Source organism: Fistularia commersonii, chromosome 9 (genome assembly GCF_037954325.1).
Source record: "Fistularia commersonii isolate RoL2024-O1a breed Wild chromosome 9, RoL_Fcom_v1.0, whole genome shotgun sequence".
In the NCBI taxonomy this organism is placed as follows: Eukaryota; Metazoa; Chordata; class Actinopteri; order Syngnathiformes; family Fistulariidae; genus Fistularia; species Fistularia commersonii.
In genome coordinates this window covers 1,482,095-1,502,500 of record NC_141292.1, presented here as the reverse complement: position 1 = coordinate 1,502,500, position 20,406 = coordinate 1,482,095, and the positions used below count along the sequence as shown (strand labels likewise).

The following is a 20,406-nucleotide window of genomic DNA, read 5'->3' as shown; positions in this document are numbered from 1 at the left end:
GCCGTCGGATCGGGGAGAGTCGGCCTGGCCGCCCTGCAGGCCGGCGGCGTCTCCCAACTCAACGCCTTGACGCTCAACTCTCGCTCCCTGGCGTTCAAACATGGCGGCCGCCACGCCGGCAGGTCCCACCCGGACGGGCCGCCGCCGCCAGACCTCGCTCCGGATAAAACCGACCCCCAGTTTCTCCCCCAGAGGGGGGTTCCTCCGGCGGGCTACCACCCTCACTTCATGTCCCTGGGTCCGGACGGAGCCGTGGTGCAGCGGCCGCCTTCTCTCGCCTACAGCCCGGTGTTTCTGGGCGTCGCCAGACAGTCTTCTCAGCCCCGCGACCCCTCGCCGTCCCTGCAGGGCCTCGCCTCCAGGGACCCCTCGCCTTCTCTGGCGGGTTTCATCCAGCGCGAGCCCTCGCCGGCGTTCCAAGGGCTGCCGCCGAGGGACCCGGCGTCTCGAGACGTGACCTCCCAGAGCCTCGCGCCGCAGGGTCCTCCGCCGCACAAGTCCTCCGCTCCGCTTCGCTACGACGGCTTCTCCAAAACGATCATCTCGTCCATCCACGAGAGGCGTGAGATGGAGGAGAGGGAGAGGATGCCGCGCCTGCAAACCAGACCGCAACCGCTGTTCGGCCACGACGTCGGGATCTACGACATCCCCAGCAGGCGGAGCCTCCCCCCGGACAACGTCCGACCCGCGGGGTCCCGCGGCCCGACCCCTCCCGCCTACGGCTCCCGGGAGTTCCTGATGAGCACGGGGGTCCTCGCCTACACCATGAGGACCTCGCCGCTCTCCAGCTCCTCCACGTCCTCGCTGACCCGCGGCCCCAAAACCTCCAGCTCGCCGCTGCAGAGCGGCAGCAGCAGCAGCCTGCAGAGCCGGGGACGCTCGTCCTCTCCGGCCTACTGCCCCGCCGACAGACACGCTCAGGCCTTCCCCTCGTCCACCTCCACCCTGCCTCGCTTACCCTCCGCCTCCTACGTCGCCGCCAAGCGGTCCTCGCTCCCGTACTCCGCCGACGGGAAGGACTCGATCCCCCTGGGAGCCCTGAAGTAAAAGAAAAACGAACTGACTCACCCGAAACCTTCTGTAAATACGAGACCGTCCGGGACTTCCTGGTGTGGGAGGATGTGCCAGAGAGGGGGGGGGGAATAGAAACGCCCGTCTGACGATTGTTAATCCAAAAAAAAATTAAAAATAATAAAAGGATAAAATAAAAGCTGATTCTCAGGATAGCTGTGGATCCTCTCAGACACAGCCAGCTCCACCGCCGTGAATACAGATGAGCCGTTTGTACGTGTTTTTGATATTTGCTTTTGTGACAGCAGTATTTCCATCCCCCTCCTTCCTCTCCCCTCCGGCCCCATTTCATAGGATTTTTGTAGTCGTTTATATGAATAAACCTATTTTGTAATTTTCACCTCCGCCTCTGTCGTTCCTGAAAGCAACGGGGGGGGGGGGGGGAGAAATCTGATTTATGTTTACAAGCGAGCGGCGGCGGCGGGAAGAAATCCGTCTCACTTGTTGTTCAGTTTTTCAGCGGGTCTGAAAAACAATAACATTTGATGCATGATGCTATTTTGCACGGTTTCTGCAAGCGACGCCCCCCGGTGGACGGATGCTGGAACGCAGCGCGTCCCGACCCGCGGGCCTCCGCCGGCAGATGATGCTGCGGTGCCAGAAACAGCACGTCGTCACGGCAACAGCTACAACATCACCTCCCACCCCAGCGCCCCTCCCCTCCCCTGCCTCGCTCAGCTCTTTCTCACCGTTCTTGGAATTTGCCAGAATTGATTTTTATCTCTTTCCCCTTTTTATTTATTCATTCGTCACCTTTTTGGACGGGGGCGCCCGACAAGCATCCGGACGTCCAACTTCCATCAAATTGTTGTTTGTGACCCTCGGATGCTTAAAACATTAAATACAAAATGTTGCACTCCATCACGTTGCGTCGTCATACATCATATATAGACGTTCAATCATTCATTCATTCATTTATAGGTATATAACCATTCGCTCATTCATATATCAACTATACACATACAACTGTTTACTCATGCATATATATACATAGATATTCACTTTGCAATATATAGACTTACAACCATTCACTCTTTCACACATAATGTACAATCCACATACAGTCATTCACTCATTCATATATAGACAAACAACTGTTCATTCTGTCATACGTCATTTATATAGACAAACAACCATTCATTCACTCATAAAAAGACATTCATATATTAACTTTTTCAAATATAGACAACAACCATTCAATCATTCATACATCATATATAAACATGCAATCATTCACTCTGTCATATATAGACAAAACACAATTCACTCATTGTTTCTTAAAAAATAGGCATGTAATCCTTAACGCACACATATATAGACAAAAACATTCACCCATTGATATATAGACATACATATATTTACTTTTTAAATATACATATTTTTTAAATATAATATGTTTTTTAAATAAACATACAACCACTCAATCACTCATATATCATATATACACATACAACCATTCACTCTTTCATACGGTATATAGACATATAACCATTCACTTTTTCATACATCACAAATAGACATACATTTATTCACCCATTCATACATAGAAATATAACCATTCACAATTTCATAGATCAAAAATAGAAATAAATCCATTCACTCATTCATATATAGACAAAAAACATTCATTCATTCATATAAAGACATAAAAATATTTACTTTTTCAAATATAGACAACAACCATTCAATCATTCATACATCATATGGAAACATACAATCATTCACTCTGTCATATATAGACAAAACACAATTCACTCATTATTCCTAAAAAAATAGACAAATAATCATTAATGCACACATATATAGACAAAAAACATCCACCAATCCATATGTAGACAAACAAACATTCTCCCTTTTATGAATCAAAAAGAGACATACAACCATTCACTTACTCACATATAGAAAAACAACCACTGATTCACTCATATAAAGATGTACAAATATTTACTTTTTCATACATAGATATACAACCATTCACTCATTCATACATCATATATAAACATACAATCATTCACTCTGTCATATATATACATATATACAAGCAACCATTGATTCACTCATACAAAGACATACAAATATTTACTTTTTAATATATAGACTACGACCATTCACTCGTCATAAATCATATATAACCATACAACCATTCACTCACTCCTATTTGGACAAAAACAACATTCACTCATTCATATGTACACAAAAAACATTCACTCTTTCGTAAGTCAAAAACGGACATACACCCATGGACTCACTCATATGTAGAAAAACAACAATTCTTTCTGACATACATTATGTATAGACAAACAATCATTTACTTCTTCATAAATCAAAAATAGGCATACAACTATTCACTCATTCATATATCACATATAAACATACAATCATTCACTCTGTCATATGTAAACAAAACACAATTCAGTATAAACAGTATATAGACATATAACCATAAACTCTTTCATACATCAAAAATAGGCATACATCCATTCACTCATTCATATATAGACAAACAACCATTCATTCTGTCATACGTCATATATATATATATTTACAAGTATTTATATTTTGTCATATATAGACTACGACCATTCACTCATTCTCACATCATACATAAACACACAACAATTCCCTCACTCATATGTAGACGAAAAACATTCACTCATTCATATATAGACAAACAACCATTCGCTCTTTCATAAAACAAAAATAGACATACAACCATTCACTAACTAATATATAGACAAACAATCATTCACTCACTCATTCCTTAAGAAATAGACATATAATCATTACTGCACACATATATTGACAAACAACCATTCAATCACTCCTTTAATGACATGCAAATATTTTCATTTTCATATATAGACAAACAACCATTTACTACATCATTTATAGACAACATTCACCTTTATATTGACATATAACCATTCACTCGTTCATAAGTCAAAAATAGACATACATCCATTCACTCATTCATACATCATATAAAGACATACAATCATTATACAATCATATATAGACAAAACAACATTAACTCATTATTCCTTACAAAATTGGACATAGAACAATTCACTCACTCATATATAGACAAAACATTCCCTCTTTCATATATAGACAAATGACCATTCACTCATTCATTCCTTAAGAAATAGATATATAATCATTAATGCACACATATATAGACAAAAAAATCACCCATTCATATATAAAAAGAACCATTCATATACAAAAATTCATTCACTTATATAAAGACATAGAAATATGTACTTTTCATATATAGACATACAACGATTCCCTCATTCATTTATAGACAAACAACCATTTATTCACTCATACAAAGACATACAAATATTTACTTTTCATATATAGACATACAACCATTCACTCGTTCAATTGTAGACAAACATTCACCCATTCATATATATACAAACAACTGTTCATTCTGTCATACGTCATATATTTACAAACCATTCATTCAATCATATAAAGACATACAGATATTCACTTTTTCAAATATAGACAACAACCATTCATACATCATACTTCATATATGGAAAAACTATCATTCACTCAGTAATATATAGACAAACAACCTTTCATTCGCTCCTGTAAAGAAATACAAATACATACTTTTTCATTCACCCATTCATACAGTGTATAAACAAATAACCATTAACTCTTTCATACAACACAAATAGACATACATCTATTCACCCATTTATATATAGACAAACAACCATTCATTCTGTCATACGTCATTTATACATACACAAGCAACCATTCAGTCACTCATATAAAGACATAAAATATCTACGTTATCCTATAAAGACTACGACCATTCATCCATTCATTCGTTCATCATATATGTATATACAATCATTCACTCTTTCATACATAGACAAAACACCATTTACTCATTATTCCTTAAAAATAGACATACAACCATTCACTCACTCATATATAGACAAACAATCATTCACTTTTTCATGCATGAAAAATACAACTATTCACTCTGTAAAATATAGACACACAACCATTCATTCAGTCATACATCATATATAGACACTCATATATGACAGCCATTCACTCTTTCATACATCAAAAATATACATTTACAATATACATATCTTATTTGATTTTATTTCATTTGATTGTATTTTTTAATGTTTGTGTTGTCATTTCATCTATTTCTTAACTTTTATCCTTCTTGTAGTCATTTTATTTTATTTAATTTTATTTTATTTTGTTTAATTCTATCTTATTTTATCATTTTTTCATCCTTGTTGTCATTTTGTTTTTTATTTTTTAATTATAATGTATTGTATATTCATTTGTTAATTCATTTTTTTTGATCATTTATGTTATTCAAACTACTTGTTTTGTTTTATTTTTTTCCTTGTCCGTTATATATTTTCTTTTCTTATATTTAATTTAATCATTATTTCATCCTTTTTGTGATTCTGTCATGTATTTTATATATTTATTTAATCCTTATTGTCATTCTGTTATCTATTGTATTTCATGTTTTTTCCTTAACTTTTATCCGTCTTGTTGTCCTTTTTTTTAATTTAATTTAATTTTATTATTTTTCATCCTGGTTGTCATTTTTAATTTTTTTTTTTTATTATAATGTATTGTATTATGTTTTTTTTAATTTGAATTTTTTTTTTATTTTTATTTTTTTAAGAATCGTTGTCATTCTGTTTTGTTTATTTTATTTATTAATTTTTATTTTATTTTATTTTTGTTGTCATTTTGTTATACATTTTATTTATTTATTATGTAATTAATTTTATTTTATTTTTCATTTTTATTTTATCCTTGTTATCATTCCGCCGGTTTACTTTATTTTATTTTGTCTTACCATTTTTACCCCATTTGGTTATCTATTTTATTTATTCATTTAATCTTTGTTGTCATTCTCTTATCTATTATATTTTATATTTCTTTATTCTTCTTGTTGTCATTGTTTTTGTGATTTATTTTATTATATTTTATTTTATTTTATTATTTTTCATCCTTCCTTCCTTTCATCCTGTCATTTTGTTTTCTCTTTTCCATTACATTTTATATTTTATTTTTTTAATTACGTATCATCATTGTCATTCTGTTGTGTTTACTTTATTTTATTTTGTTTTTTCTCTATTTTATTTTGTTATTTATTATCCTTGTCATTCTCTTATCTATTTTAATTTATTATTATTTTTTTTAATTATTTTTTTGATCCCTTTTGGTATCCAATCCATTTTCATCCTGTTTATTTTTTATCCCTGTTTTCATTCTGTTATCTGTTCCTATCCTTGTTATTGTCTTCGCCCCTTTAATTGTCTCGTCTATTTATATTCATATTTATTGATATTGTCATTGTTGCACTGCTGTGACAAACCAATCAATAAAGTATTATCTTATTTTCAGACTCCTGGTGTGCGCCATGAAAAAAGGCAAACTGAGCCTCTCCGGATGCATTGTTAAGTTTTACACTGATTCATGTAAAAGAATGACAAAAGAGATACAAGCCGTGGTAAATCCTGCACGGGTACCGCAGTATCGTCGACATACAGCGTCATTTCTCTAAAGAAATCTCCAACCCCTCGGTTTTGTCTCACTTTGCCCGGAACTTTTCTTTTTGTCGTGGGTGAAAAAGGACACTTCGGGCGTCTGTGGCCCGTCGGCAAGCAAGCAGAAGATTGAGTGTTTGTTTGGGACCCCCTTGAAAAGCGGATGATACATCTCGAGGGGTTTATCAAGCATACGACCGGACCAGCGGACGCAGGATGGAGGGGAAGGGAGTCGTAAAATATTCTGCAGCCGAAAGTCGAGGGGTGGAAGAAGACGCTCCTCCAACTGCGGTATCTGCATCGTCGGAAACACTCGGAGACGAAAGAGGTTTCATGGGATGTCAAGTTATTCATTTTCACTGAGTGCGAGTCGCTGAGGTCCTTCACGAATGGTAATAAATCACAAACAGCAAGTGCTGGAGTAAAACCGGAATGTCATTTCCGACTGTTATTGACAGAAGGGGATGATTGGGGAACCGATCGGATCCAAAAAAGGGGGGGATTGTTTGTCTGTGAAGTGCAAAGGAGTGGCGCAGGACATGTATGACAGCTGAAGGACGGTGGTGAGATTTGACGTAGGTGTGATGGAGGAGTTCAAGATGGAGGTGGGGGGGTTGGGTCAGGGATCGCCTATGATTGCCGTGGTGATGGACAGGCTGACAGATGAGGTTCGACAGGGATCACCATGGACTAAGATGTTTGCAGATGACACTGATGTGGAGTGAGAGCAGGGAGCAGGTGGAGGAGAATCTGGAGAGGTGGAGGTACGACCCGGGAAGGGGAGGAATGAGGGTCCAAGCAAGAGGAACCCAAGTGAAACGGTGACATGTTAGATGTTCTGGAGATGTTTCTGACATGGACATGGAGGGACGGAGAAGATCTGGAAGGAAACAAAACCCTCACTTCCTTGTAAATATGACTTTATGAATGCTCGAACAGCATCTCACTGGGAACTCCAGCTGAAGGTTTTTTCTCTCGGCATCGCGAGAACAAATACTCTGTCGGTAAATCACAGAGTGTTCTTGGAGTTTGAGAAATCATCCCGGGTTATTTGTTTTCTCTTTTTGTTTGGAGAGTTTGTGATCTACAGTCAATCCATCGGGGCCTTTCCGAAGAAAGAGTCCTCCTGGTGTTTACCGCGGCGGAGCCGTAAAACGCAGAAGGAGGATTTTCCGCCGGTGGATCCAGCGCTCCACCGACAGGATTCTGATTCATGGGATTCCGGAGGGTCGTTTCTGCAAACCCAGAGTAAAATCGCTCTTTAAACACTCGCGTTTCCACAGAGGTGATTTATTACCGCCCGAAGCCGCCGTGAGGCCCGGAACATCGAGACGATTAGAACCGCCGACCCGGCTGGATTTGATTTCTACGCCCTAAACCGGATCACATTCATACGTTCGCACGGCGAAGGAGGACGGCTTGCAAGGAGGTCGTCCAGAACCATCGGACTGGGGGGGTCAGGGTCGGCCTGAGGACGGCGGGGAAGACGAATCGGATCGGCGATGAATGACGGAGTGAATTTTGTATGTCGATATGACATCAGATGAAGGGGTGAATGTTGCATGTTTCAATATAACATAAACAAGAGGGTGAATGTCAAAAGTCTAGAGATGGATGAGAGGGTGAATGTTGCATGTCTCTATGTGATATGAAGCAGTGAATCAATATTGTATGTCAAAATATGACATGAATGAGAGGGTGAATGTTGAGAGTCTACACATGATATATGGATGAAGGGGTGAATGTTGTGTACTTCAATATAACATGAACAAGAGGGTGAATGTCAGAGGTCTATAGATGACATTTGGATGAAAGGGTGAATGTTGTATTTACATATGACATGAATGAGAGGGTGATTGTTGACAGTCTATACATGACATATGGATGAAGGGATGAGTGTTGCATGTCTCTATATGAAATGGATGAACGAGTGAATGTTGTATGTTTCAATATAAAATGAATGAGAGGGTGAATGCCAAAAGTCTAAATGTGACATTTGGATGAGAGGATGAATGTTGACAGTCTCAATGTGACATGAACTAGCGAATGAATGTTGTATGTCTCAATATGACATGAATGAGAGGGTGAATGTTGAATGTCTATACATGACACGTCGATGAAGGGATGAGTGTTGTATGTCTCTATGTGACATGAATGAGTGAATAAATGTTGTATATTTCAATATAACATGAACAAGATGGTGAATTCAAAAGTCTGTAGCTGATGTACCGATAAGAGGGTGAATGTTGTATTTACATATGACATGAATGAGAGGGTGAATGTTGACAATCTATACATGACATATGGATGAAGGGATGAGTGTTGTATGTCTATATACAACATGAATGAGTGAATGCATGTTGCATGTCTCTATATGAAATGAATGAGTGAGTGAATGTTGTATATCTGTATGACATGGGAATGAAAGGATGAATGCTGTCTGTCTCTACATGACGTGAATGAGAGGATGAATGTTTACAGTCTCTATATGAAATGGATGAATGAGTGAATGTTGTATGTTTCAAAGTAACATGAATGAGCGGGTGAATGTCGAAAGTCTATAGATGACATTTGGATGAGAGGGTGAATGTTGTCTGTCTCTACATGACAAGAATGAGAGGTTGAAAGTCTGTATATGACATGAACCAGTGAGTGGATGTTGTACGTCTCAATATGACATATGGATGAGAGGGTGAATGTTGCATGTCTCTATATCAAATGAATGAATGAATGAGTGAATGTTGTATATTTCAATATAACATGAACAAGAAGGTGAATGTTGAAAGTCTATAGATGGATGAAAGGGTGAATGCTGTCTGTCTCTACATGATGTGAATGAGAGGATGAATATTGAAAGTCTCTATGTGACATGAACCAGTGAATGAATGTTGTATGTTTCTATATGACATGAATGAGAGGGTGAATGTTGTATATTTCAATATAACATGAACAAGATGGTGAATTCAAAAGTCTGTAGCTGATGTACGGATAAGAGGGTGAATGTTGTATTTACATATGACATGAATGAGAGGGTGAATGTTGACAATCTATACATGACATATGGATGAAGGGATGAGTGTTGTATGTCTCTATATAACATGAATGAGTAAATAAATGTTGTATATCTCTACATGAAATGAATGAATGAGTGAATGTTTTTTTTCAATATAACACGAATGAGAGGGTGAACGTCAACAGTCTATAGATGGATGAGGGAGTGAATGTTGTCTGTGTCTATATGACATGAATGAGTGAATGTTTTTTTTCAATATAACATGAATGAGAGGGTGAATGTTGAAAGTCTATCCATGACATGTGGATGAGAGGGTGAATGTTGCATTTATATATGACATGCAGATAGGAGGGTGAATGTTGTATGTCGCTATATGACATGAATGAGCGTGTGAATGATCGTATGTCTACATGACATGTGAATGTTGAAAGTCTATATATGACATGTGGATGAGAGAGTGAATGTTGCATTTAAATACGACATAAATGAGTGAGTGAGTCTTTTTATCTCTGTATGACATGATGTTGCATGTCTCCGTGACACGCCAATGACAGAGTGAATGTTGTATTTATATACGACACGAATGAGCGGGTGAATGCTGAAAGTCTAGAGACGACATTTGGATGAGAGGGTGAATGTTGTATTTATATATTACATGAGATAAGATCAACTTTATTGATCCCCATGGGGGAAATTCCTTTGTCACGGCAGCGTAAGTTATACTATTAATGAATGAGAGGGTGAATGTTGAACGTCTACATATAAAATGAGCGAGTGCGTGTCTAGATGACGTGTGAATGTTGTATTTATATAAGGGTGAATGTTGTATGTCTCGATACGACGTGAATAAGAGGGTTGTATATCTATTGATAACGTGAATATTGCATGAATAGATGACGTGCGAATGAAGTGGTGAATGTGGTCGTGTCTCGATATGAAGTGAATGAACGAGCGAACGGTGGAACGATATGAGTGTGAATGTTGTGTCTCTAAATGACGCGTGAATGACTGAGTGAATGGTTGCATCTCCGTATGAAATGTGGATGAGAGGGTGAAGGTTTTAAGCTTTACATGCAGAATGAAACCCCCTCCGTACCGAGGTTTAGCAGGGATAACGTGAAAGGAGGAACGGTGCGACAGCTCGCCGCCGAGCGCCTCCAGAGGGGGGGGACGGGGACGCTGCGGACTGACCTACATCCCCCCCGCCGCCGCCGCCCCTTCGCGTCCTCTCTCAGCTCATTGATATGCCTGGTCATCGGAGGCATCGCTGAAGCGTCTGATTGTGCCAGCCACGCAGCCCTCGTGCGCCGTGATTAAGCGCTCGCCGCCGTGACACTTGACAACAGGGCGCCGGGATTAATGGCGCCCCGGGTCGTCGGTGGCTCCGCGGACACGTCGCAATATTTTACGTTGTTGTTTTCCGGCCGTTTCGGGGGGGGGGGGGGGGGGGGGGTTGCGGCCGTGTCGCCTCAGGAGCCGAGGCTTTCCGTCCGGCTGATCCTGACAGACAGTCGCTGCCGGTCCTGCGGCTCGCCGAAGGGGGGGCGCATGCATTTGAAAACGGGGGGGATGGATGTCAGGTGGCGCTGCGTCATTTATAGTCCGGGGGCAAACTACCGATCCGACAGGATACGTTGCAGGCGGTCTCCTCCGTCAACAACGAATGCGTCCTCTTTCCAAGCGAACCGTGACCTTTCCCGGCATTTCCGGCGCCATCTGTAATCTGAAGCGCCAAAACACCAATGCAGCGCTTCGCATCGCCGCGTTGGAGTGAGTTAGAGCGGCGGCGGCGGCGGCGGCAAAGGGGGCTCGAACGGGGGCCGAAAATCATTACTGACTCTGCCTCGCGGTGGAATCGGCGGGAAAAAAGACACGAAAAAACGTGGCTGTGCACTCAGAGGCTGCGTGGGGGATTTCATCACAATCACACTGATTCACATGCCTCCCTGCAACAATTATGTCCGTCCCTGCGGAGGATAGTTGTCGCCCACCTGCCGTCATTAGCGGTAACCGAACAAAGAGTTAACCGAGAAGAAAAAAAAAAAGGTGGAAAAATAATAGTTTTCGGATCAACGTGCAGCCGCGTGTCCCCACATGAACCTCGAGTTAACAAACGACGGTCTTCGAGTCGGCGTCAAGATAGAAACAGATTCAAAAAGTCCAAACGCGTTAAGTTTTGCAGGATTAGCATCAAAGGAATCAACGCTTTCGGTGGTTGACTTTGGCGCCCCCTTGTGGCTGAGATGGGCATTGCAGTGACAATCAACTCCGTTCTATGCAGACGACAAACGGCTCTTTTTCCACCGCAGGAACTTTTATCCGGCATTTTTAGGCAATCCGGCAAAGGCTGAAGGCGCGGTGGGCTGCAGGGGTCGCCACAAAACCAGGGGTAAACACATAATCCTCAATATAATTATATCAAGACTATCTATAAATGGAAACATTGATTTTGATGTATAACAATACCAAAATTCCAATTTTTGCATTTACCAGTGCAGGAAGAGTTGTATGGACAATAAATAAATGGATTATTCTCTCTGTCAGATTGTTTTGTGTATGTTTGGAATTTATTTAGCTGGTAAATTGGTTGGCTTGTTAGCATCTAAGTTAACGCTAAAAACAATGCTGTTTAATTTCTTTTTAAAGGATATAAATTTCCATATAAAGGGGACGTCGGGCTCTGCTCCGCACTCTGAAAATCACCCGAAATCCATTCCCGCGAGCGCAGGGCTCTGCATATTCTTTCTATTATTATTATTCGCAAACTTTTCTACCCCGAAATGTTGCTCTGACAATTTCATTTCCCCATCGTGGGATTGATGAAGTCTATCTTCTGTTGTCTGAGGTGTTTCCACGCAGCGTTAGAAGCCGTCGTGCGTCTGCAGGAATTCCTTCATTTCAATTTTCACAATCTTTAGTTTCCCCGGCAGCGGACGGACGACGAGGTCGGAGAAAGACGTCCAGCGGGACGCGGAAGCCGAATAAATCCCCTCCTCCGAACCAGACCGCGGAATTCAGCGGGAATAGATAAATAAAATAAAAAGTTCCAGGGGTGGAAAAGCGGCGATCGGGGTTTTTTTTGTTTTTCGTGATGTGGAGGCCCTCTAGTGGTGGAACTGAACATCACACAAACACCATGACGAAGCACAAGATGAAGGGCAGGAGATAGAAAAGCCATCTATTCAACGCCGTCCGCAGACAAGAATCAGGACAGGATTAACAGAGACGGGCGGAAAAGAAAGAAAAACTGGAAATCGCCAAAATGTGTCACGACCGGAGAAGACGCTTTAGCCGTCCCGCTAACGCTAAAAAAACCGAGATATCCTCCGCGCTCGCTCTAAATCCCGTCCACCGCCATTTTATGAAATCCAGGGGAAGGTTTTTTTCAAACTTCAGACGGGCGGCGCCGAAGCGTAACCTACCCGGCGACGTGATAAGGTCACATTTACCACGCCGTAATTGGCTGCGAGGCGGCCTCTCTCTTTTTTTTTTTTTTTTTTGCCGCCGTGCACGATTTTCTCCTCACGTAGGTGTGTATCTGCCGCACAGCTGGACTTTCACAAGTGTGCGAAACTCCGGTCAGTCGGTCTTCTGTGCAGATAAATGCCAGATCACCCGCGCTGTCCGCTGCAATTTACTTCGAATAGAGGCCTCACACACACACACACACACACACACACACACACATGCAAAAATTTCAGTGAATGCATTTAAAGCCGGAACAATTGTCGTCCTGAATGCACCTTTCTTTTCTCCTCTCCATCCGAAGCTGTTAAGCAGGAAATGGACGGTTTGTAATCGTTTCTATTATTATGACACGCGAGAACAGTGGAAAGAGGAACAATGCTTTTAATTTCCCGCTGAACAATGGCTGCGCCGACATGCGTACGGAGAAACAGGAAGTGAGTTAAACTCCGCGCTCGTTTTTATTTTTTTTCTACTTTAAGCCCCTGTAATTCACAACGGAGATAATTGCATGTAAGTAAATGACTGCTCTGTATTTGGCAAATGGAAAAAGAAAGAAAAAAAAAAAACAACGCGAACAATTCAAACCCTCCGCCAAAGTCGCTGGCGTTCAGGACCGCAGGATTGACGAGAAGGTTCCCGACGCTTTCAGAGTCACTGAATCTGTGGGCCTGACGTGATGAAGGTCCTCTTCAGAATGACTTAACGGGGAAGCGGTGGAAGGAGGACGGCAAGACGGAAGAGGAAAAGGCAGAGGGTTCAGGGAGGAGGAGGAAGAGGAGGAAGAGGAGGAGAAGGAAGTGGAAGAGGGAGCGAAAAGAGAGGAAGAGGAAGAAGAGGAGGAAATGAAAGAGGAGGAAGAGGAATAGGGGAAAGAGGAGAAGAACTACGAGGAGAAGGAAGTGGAGGTGAAGAGGAGGAGGAAAAGAAAGAGGAAGAAGAAGAGGAAGAGGAGAAGGAAGTGGAAGAGGGAGCGAAAAGGGAGGAAGAGGAGGAGTAAGAGGAAGAGGAAGAAGAGGAGGAAGTGAAAGAGGAGGAAGAGGAATAGGGGAAAGAGGAGAAGAACTAGGAGGAGAAGGAAGTGGAGGTGAAGAGGAGGAGGAAGAGAAAGAGGAAGATGAGGAAGCGAAGAAGGGGGAGATGAGGAAGAGGAAGAGGAGGAGAAGAAAGTGGAAGTGAAGAGAAGGAGGCGGAAGAGAAAGAGGAAGATGAGGAAGCGAAGAAGGGGGAGATGAGGAAGAGGAAGAGAAGGAGAAAGAGGAGGAAGAGAAAGAGGAAGAGGATGAGAAGGAAGTGGATGAAGAGGAAGTGGAGGAGGAGAAAGAGGAGGGAGGAAGAGAAAGAGGAAGAGGAGAAGTAGAAAGAGGAGAAGGAAGTGGAGGTGAAGAGGAGGAGGAAAAGAAAGAGGAAGAGGAGGAAGAGAAAGAGGAGAAGGAAGTGGAAGAGGGAGCAAAAAGGAAGGAAGAGGAAGAGGAGGGGGAGGAGAAGGAAGTACAAGTGAAGAGAAGGAGGAGGAAGAGAAAGAGGAAGATGAGGAAGTAGAGGAAGAGGAAGAGGAGGAGAAGAAAGTGGAAGTGAAGAGAAGGAGGTGGAAGAGAAAGAGGAGGAAGAAGGGGAAGAAGAGGGAGAGGAGGAGGAAGAGGAGGAGGAGGAAATGGAGGAGAAGGAGAGAGAGAAGGAAGAAGCAGGCTAGAGAAAAGATGAAAATTGAAAGGGGAGGAGGAAGAGGAGGAAGAGGAAGAGGATGAAGATCACAAAGAGGAGGAAGAGAAGTAGGAGGGTAAGAAAGTGGAAGAAGAGGAAGTGGAGGAAGAGAAACAGAAGGAGGAGGAAGAAGAGGAAGAGGAGAAGGAATTGGAGGTGAAGAGAAGGAGGAGGAAGAGGAAGAAGAGGAATTTGGAGGAGAAGAAGAAGGAGGAGAAGGAAGTGGAGGTGAAGAGAAGGAGGCAGGAGAGAAAGAGGAGGAAGAAGAGTCTGCTGCTGAATGAAAGACAGAAAGAAAGAAAGAATGAATGAATGAATGAAAGAATGAAAGAAGATTCCAACGTAAACATTCGCGGTCCGTCGCAGATCCGGGCCGAACCCCTGCGACCCCGAGAGCAGGATGGAGAGCGAAAGAAAAACCAACCAACCACGGTCAAGCGCTAGCATCCGCACGTAGCACGTAGCACGTAGCACGTAGCACGAGCGCTGATCCAGATGGACGGCATGAGAACCAATCACGGAAAAGATAATCTCTCCGTCTTCCGGTCCGACCCCCCGCCGCTCGTCACGACGCGCCGAGTCGTTCGGGATCTCGGCGATTAATAAATCATGGCGCCGCCGCAGGTTTGTTCCGCACTTTGTTCTTCTTGAGGAGAGCTAGCGCCACGCGCTAGCACCGCGGACGTCTCCGGGGAGGCGCCGGCGAAGGAATGGAATCGCAAAAAAAGAAGTAGCGATCGCAACTTCTGAAAGAGGAAGGATGTGACTGGAGATGCTGATTGAAGAAGTTTCTCCTCGGTGACGGGAAAGAAGCCGCGAGGGCCGTTCAGAAGGTCGGCCATCAAAACACGGTGACCGAAAACCCTGAGGAACGTAAACAATTTGACGGAGACGATAGAAAAATGTCTCGGATGGAAGCGGATGTCTGAGGGAGGCTCGGAGTTGGTTCGCTAAACCAGAAACGCCGACCAGCGAGGAAGAAACGAGGACTTCTTGCTAACGGTCCTGGCGACTATCTAATATCTCCTGCGTTCAGCCACTTATTAGCATTTTTGTTGCGGCCTGGATTTTGTTGAGGCCGTTTACTTTTCACGGTTTCGCTACTTCACGGATTTGCATTGTGCGTTGTGTTCTGCATTCTGATTGGCTAAAAAGTCACTCCGCTTCTTCTCTACCTGTGCGTCAATAACGTCGCAGTTTAATATGTACACGTACGTAAAACAGCTTGACAAATTTACATGACGTACGTGCGAATTCTCTCGCAATTTGGAGTTTCTCTAAAACCCATAATGTTGACAAAACGCTCTGGAGCGACAAAAGGGCCCAAAAGGCAGCGGAAGATGCTATCTATCGCAGATAAAGTTAAACTTCTGGACATGCTAAGGGAAGCTAAAAGCTATGCGTCTGTAGGTCGGCATTACGGAATTAATGAATCTTCCGAGTATTTAATTGTATAATAATTGTAAAAAAAGATAAAGGTTTCTACTTCATGGATTTTGCCTATCACGGGTTCTTTTTGGAACGTAACCCCCGCGAAAAACAAGGGTTTACTGTACATCGTGTATATATTCATTCATTCATTCATTAGCTGACAATCTACTTGTCCTGCCCTCCTGTGATGTGCAGTCAGGGGAGGCAGGAGAGGCAAATGAAAGCAAAGAATTGTAAAAAAGAATGAAATGGTTATATTTATCATTGATTTGCAAGGTATTTTTCATTTGACTTCACCCGTTTTTGATTCAAAATAGCTGGATTTTCACATTTACCATTCAACTACTGAGAAGAGATGTGAGGTGAGGCAGCGGACTGTTGAGCCTCAACGAAAATTGCGCAATAACAGCTGACTGCTGGCATGCTCTGCACTCTACACCGAATTGCTGTCTCTATTAAAATGCTTAAACACTTTTGCTAGATGGACTACATTTCCAATTTGTCAACAACTCCATGTGTGTTGCTAGTTTATTTTGCTTAGCAATCAGACATCGGTTGCCAAGAGCCACAAAGTGAGGCACGCAGCTCTCCTGCCTCATGGTAAGCCTTCCTCATCATCCACTGTTGGAGCCGGCTGGCGAGAGCTGGGGTTCACTTATAGAGACATACAACCATTCACCTTCTCATTCACCAGTCACGTAGAAGCATACAAGTATGGACCCTCTCCTTCCAACGTCATAGAGATATTTAACTCCCCAGGGTTTCCCAGAATAGCGTTAGCTCACAGTTCATCAAGCAGTGCAGGGAGAACATAAACACACTCCAACCATCTGATAGTAGCTTCCACCTCCATGTTATCCACCTCATCTTCCTCTTCTTCTTCTTTTTCTTCTTCAGAGGTTCTTTTGGAGTGTTGAGGTGCAAGTCACTTCTGTCACACCGGCATCGGCCACTTCCTGGAACGAAAGTCAAGCTGGACGGTTCTTGGAACTTTTCAATCCTGAAGGGGGTTTAAATCCAGGGTGGAAGGCGAGGAACGAGCCCAGGAACGGGCAGGACGGGGAATCCTAAAATCCCTTTCTCAATATTATTTTCGGGGGAAGAAAAAAATAGGAAAAAAAAAAAGAGAAAAGCGATCGTTGTCAAATGTCAGAACCGAAAGGAAAATCTGGTATTCTTGTCAGTGACTCCCAAACCATTTTGCCACGTTTTCCATTTGAAGCGACGTGTGTGTGTGTGTGTGTGTGTGTGTGTGTGTGTGTGTGTTTTCGCTTGAAGGTGGAGATAGAGCGGCAGGAGAAATCATCTCAGGAGCTGAAATCATCTCTGGAACAAATGGATCCATCTCTTCTGCCTCAGTGAATCTTTGTAAATGTGAAAAACCTGCTGTTTCCGTCGTCGTTGCTTTGATTTAACTCCGACGGGCGTCCGCAGACGGAGAGAGGATATATTTTTAATTAAGACACGCCTGAAACCTTTTGGTTTTTATTTTCGCCGATGTTCTGATTAAATCAATTCCGATCTTTTGATCTCCGACACAAAGCGGCTTTCCTCCCGCCGTTGTAGCGGTGTGTGTTCTGTAAATGCGCCGTCCAGTCCAGGAATCCCCGTCCCATCGCTTCACGTCGTATAAAACTTAAATTGTGCTTTTTCAACGCGAATTCCACTCAAATCCCACCAACTCCGGGATCGGTAGTCGGGAGCTAACGATAAAGGAGCTGCATTGGCTTTTTGTACACCGAGAAAAAACATACGACAGGGTGCTGAAAGAGGAACTCCGGTATTGTATGAGGAAGTCTGGAGTGGCAGAGAAGTATGGTAGACTGGTGCAGGACATGTATGCCCGCTGTGAGACACTGGTGCGGTGTGCTGTAGGGGTAACAGAGAAGTTCTAGGTGGAGGTGGGACTCCATCAGGGATCAGCTCTGAGACCCTTCGTCTTTGCAGTGGTGATGGACAGGCTGACAGATGAGGTTAGATAGGAATCTACATGGACCATGATGTTTGCGGATAAACATTGTGATCTGTAGTGAGAGCAGAGAACAGGTCTAGGAACATCTAGAGAGGTGGAGGTATGCTCTGGAAAGGAGAGGAATGAAGGTGAGTCGCAGCAAGACCGAATATATGTGTGTGAATGAGAGGAACTCGGGTGGAGCGGTGAGGCTACAGGGAGTGGAGATCAAGAAGGTGGAGGATTTCGGGTACTTTTGGTCAACAGCCCAGAGCAATGGAGAGTGTGGAAAGAGGTGAAGAGACGGGTCCGAGCAGGTTGGAATGGGTGGAGAAAAGAGTCAGGGGTACTATGTGATAGAAGACTATCAGCCAGAAGGAAAGGAAAGGAAAGGTGGGGATGGAAACGGAGGTGAGATGGTCTACAAACATGACAATGACCAGAAGACAGGAAGCAGAGCTGGAGGTGGCAGAGATGAAGATGCTGAGGTTCTCTTTGGGAGCGACCAGGATGGAGAGGATCAGGAATGAGTCCATCAGAGGGACGACACATGGCAGATGTTTTGGAGAGAAGAGATGGTTGGGTCATGGACAGAGGAGGGAGAGTGAATATATTGGTAGGCGGATGCTGGAATTGGAGGTCTAGAAGAAGACCAAAGAGAAGATTGATGGACGTCGCGAGAGAGGATATGATGGTAGTTGTGTGAGAGAGGAGGATCCAGAGAATAGGGTTACATGGAGAAGGTGGATTCACTGTGGAGACCCCTGAAGGGAAAAGACCAAAGGAAAAGAAGAAGAAGAAGAAGAAGAAGTCCTGTTCTTTGTCTGCCTTTCTTCAACCTAGAAGCCGCGTCCGTCACCCTCGGGCACCAACTGCCTCTGCAGAACTACATGGTCCTCAGGAAGCTGCAGACTCGGGGGAACAAAAGGACTGATTGTAGCTGCAGGATGCTCTGGAGCACTGCAGCTGCAGAACACGCCGATGGCGGCAGAGCTTCCGTACGAGGCGCCGTACGATGCTTCAGACCTCCAAAAGGTCTAGTTTGCTTTGCTGGGAACACGGGAAGAAGAAGAAGAAGAAGAAGAAGCAGAGGTTTTAAGTTTTAAACCAGACAACCAGGCGTGTCCGGATTGAAGCTAGTTTAAAACAAGCCAGCGGGAAGAGCGACTGTTTTTATTTACGCCGTCATAAATGCCTGACAGACACAAACCCAACCGTAAGTCAGAGAGCCGGAGCCTGGGAACGCCTCGGAAAGCATCGCCCTCCACAGATATACGGCTCCACAGAGGCGGTGTCGCTAAAAGCGACCGTTCCGTTCGCGGCATCTGCAGTCGGAGCATACCGGGATGGTATTTTACATGATTTTTACATGAAACTGTCCTCCCGGTATGCCAGAGCGTGACCTTTGCCGGAGGGTCCGCTGGGTCGCCCCGGCCTCGCCATGTTTCATAAATCAGGAGCTCGGTATTCAACCGCCAAATGGCAGCTGTGAAGCTGTGCCGTGTCCTCTCCACGGTTCCCTGCCGCATATTTGCTAACGTTCCCATCTGGAGTGCTCAGAACGTGCACTGATGCGATTTTTGGCCGGTACCGCCCCTCTGGAGTCGGCGTGCTTCCTCAGGTGCGGGGTAGATTTACGGCAAGGCCTTTCATCCTGCACACTCCGGTTGATGGACTGTCCCTGACTGGCCTGACTTATTAGCCTCTCTCCCAGAGAAAAGTTCCAAGAACGCAGTTCCAGCTTGAATGTGGTTCCGGGAACTCGCCTGCTCCTCCAGCGAGGGACCACAACATGGTGCGAAAGCGAAGCGAGAAGCGAAGGAAGACGATGCGGACAACAGGAGGCCAGAAGACCGTCTGGTTCTGTCCAAGACAACATCTGACAGGTGAATCTCCAAAAATGGGCAGGGCTTATGAGCTCCACAAGCACCTACGGAAAGGTGATGGACTGGTGCAGGACATGTATGCCCGCTGTGAGACAGTGGTACGGTGTGCTGTAGGGGTAACAGAGAAGTTCAAGGTGGAGGTAGGACTCCATCAGGGAAGAGCTCTGAGCCCCTTCTTGTTTGCAATGGTGATGGCCCGACCTCTTGCAGACGAGGTCCACTATCCCTGGTTCCTCTGCTCCTTGGACGCACCGACGAACTTCCTCGGCGCCGCAAAAAGTTTCCACGGTTGAACCCAAAACCTCCTCCTGAGATGCGGCTACCGTTCAC

The 20,406-nt window shown here is 43.7% G+C and overlaps 1 protein-coding gene across 4 annotated transcripts in view; it reads left to right on the top strand.

Moving 5' to 3' along the window:
• zdhhc8a (zDHHC palmitoyltransferase 8a) overlaps positions 1–1,409 on the top strand; it is a 20,276-nt gene extending 18,867 nt beyond the window's left edge. For 3 of the 4 annotated variants that reach the window (XM_086151822.1, XM_086151821.1, XM_086151819.1), the window contains one exon: positions 1–1,055. This exon is cut by the window's left edge and continues 60 nt beyond it. In XM_086151822.1, the coding sequence (XP_086007948.1) occupies positions 1–1,047 (1,047 nt within the window). In that variant the 3' untranslated portion in view covers positions 1,048–1,055. The other variant, XM_086151820.1, reaches the window with a different exon arrangement.
• The last annotated feature ends 18,997 nt before the right edge of the window (positions 1,410–20,406 follow it).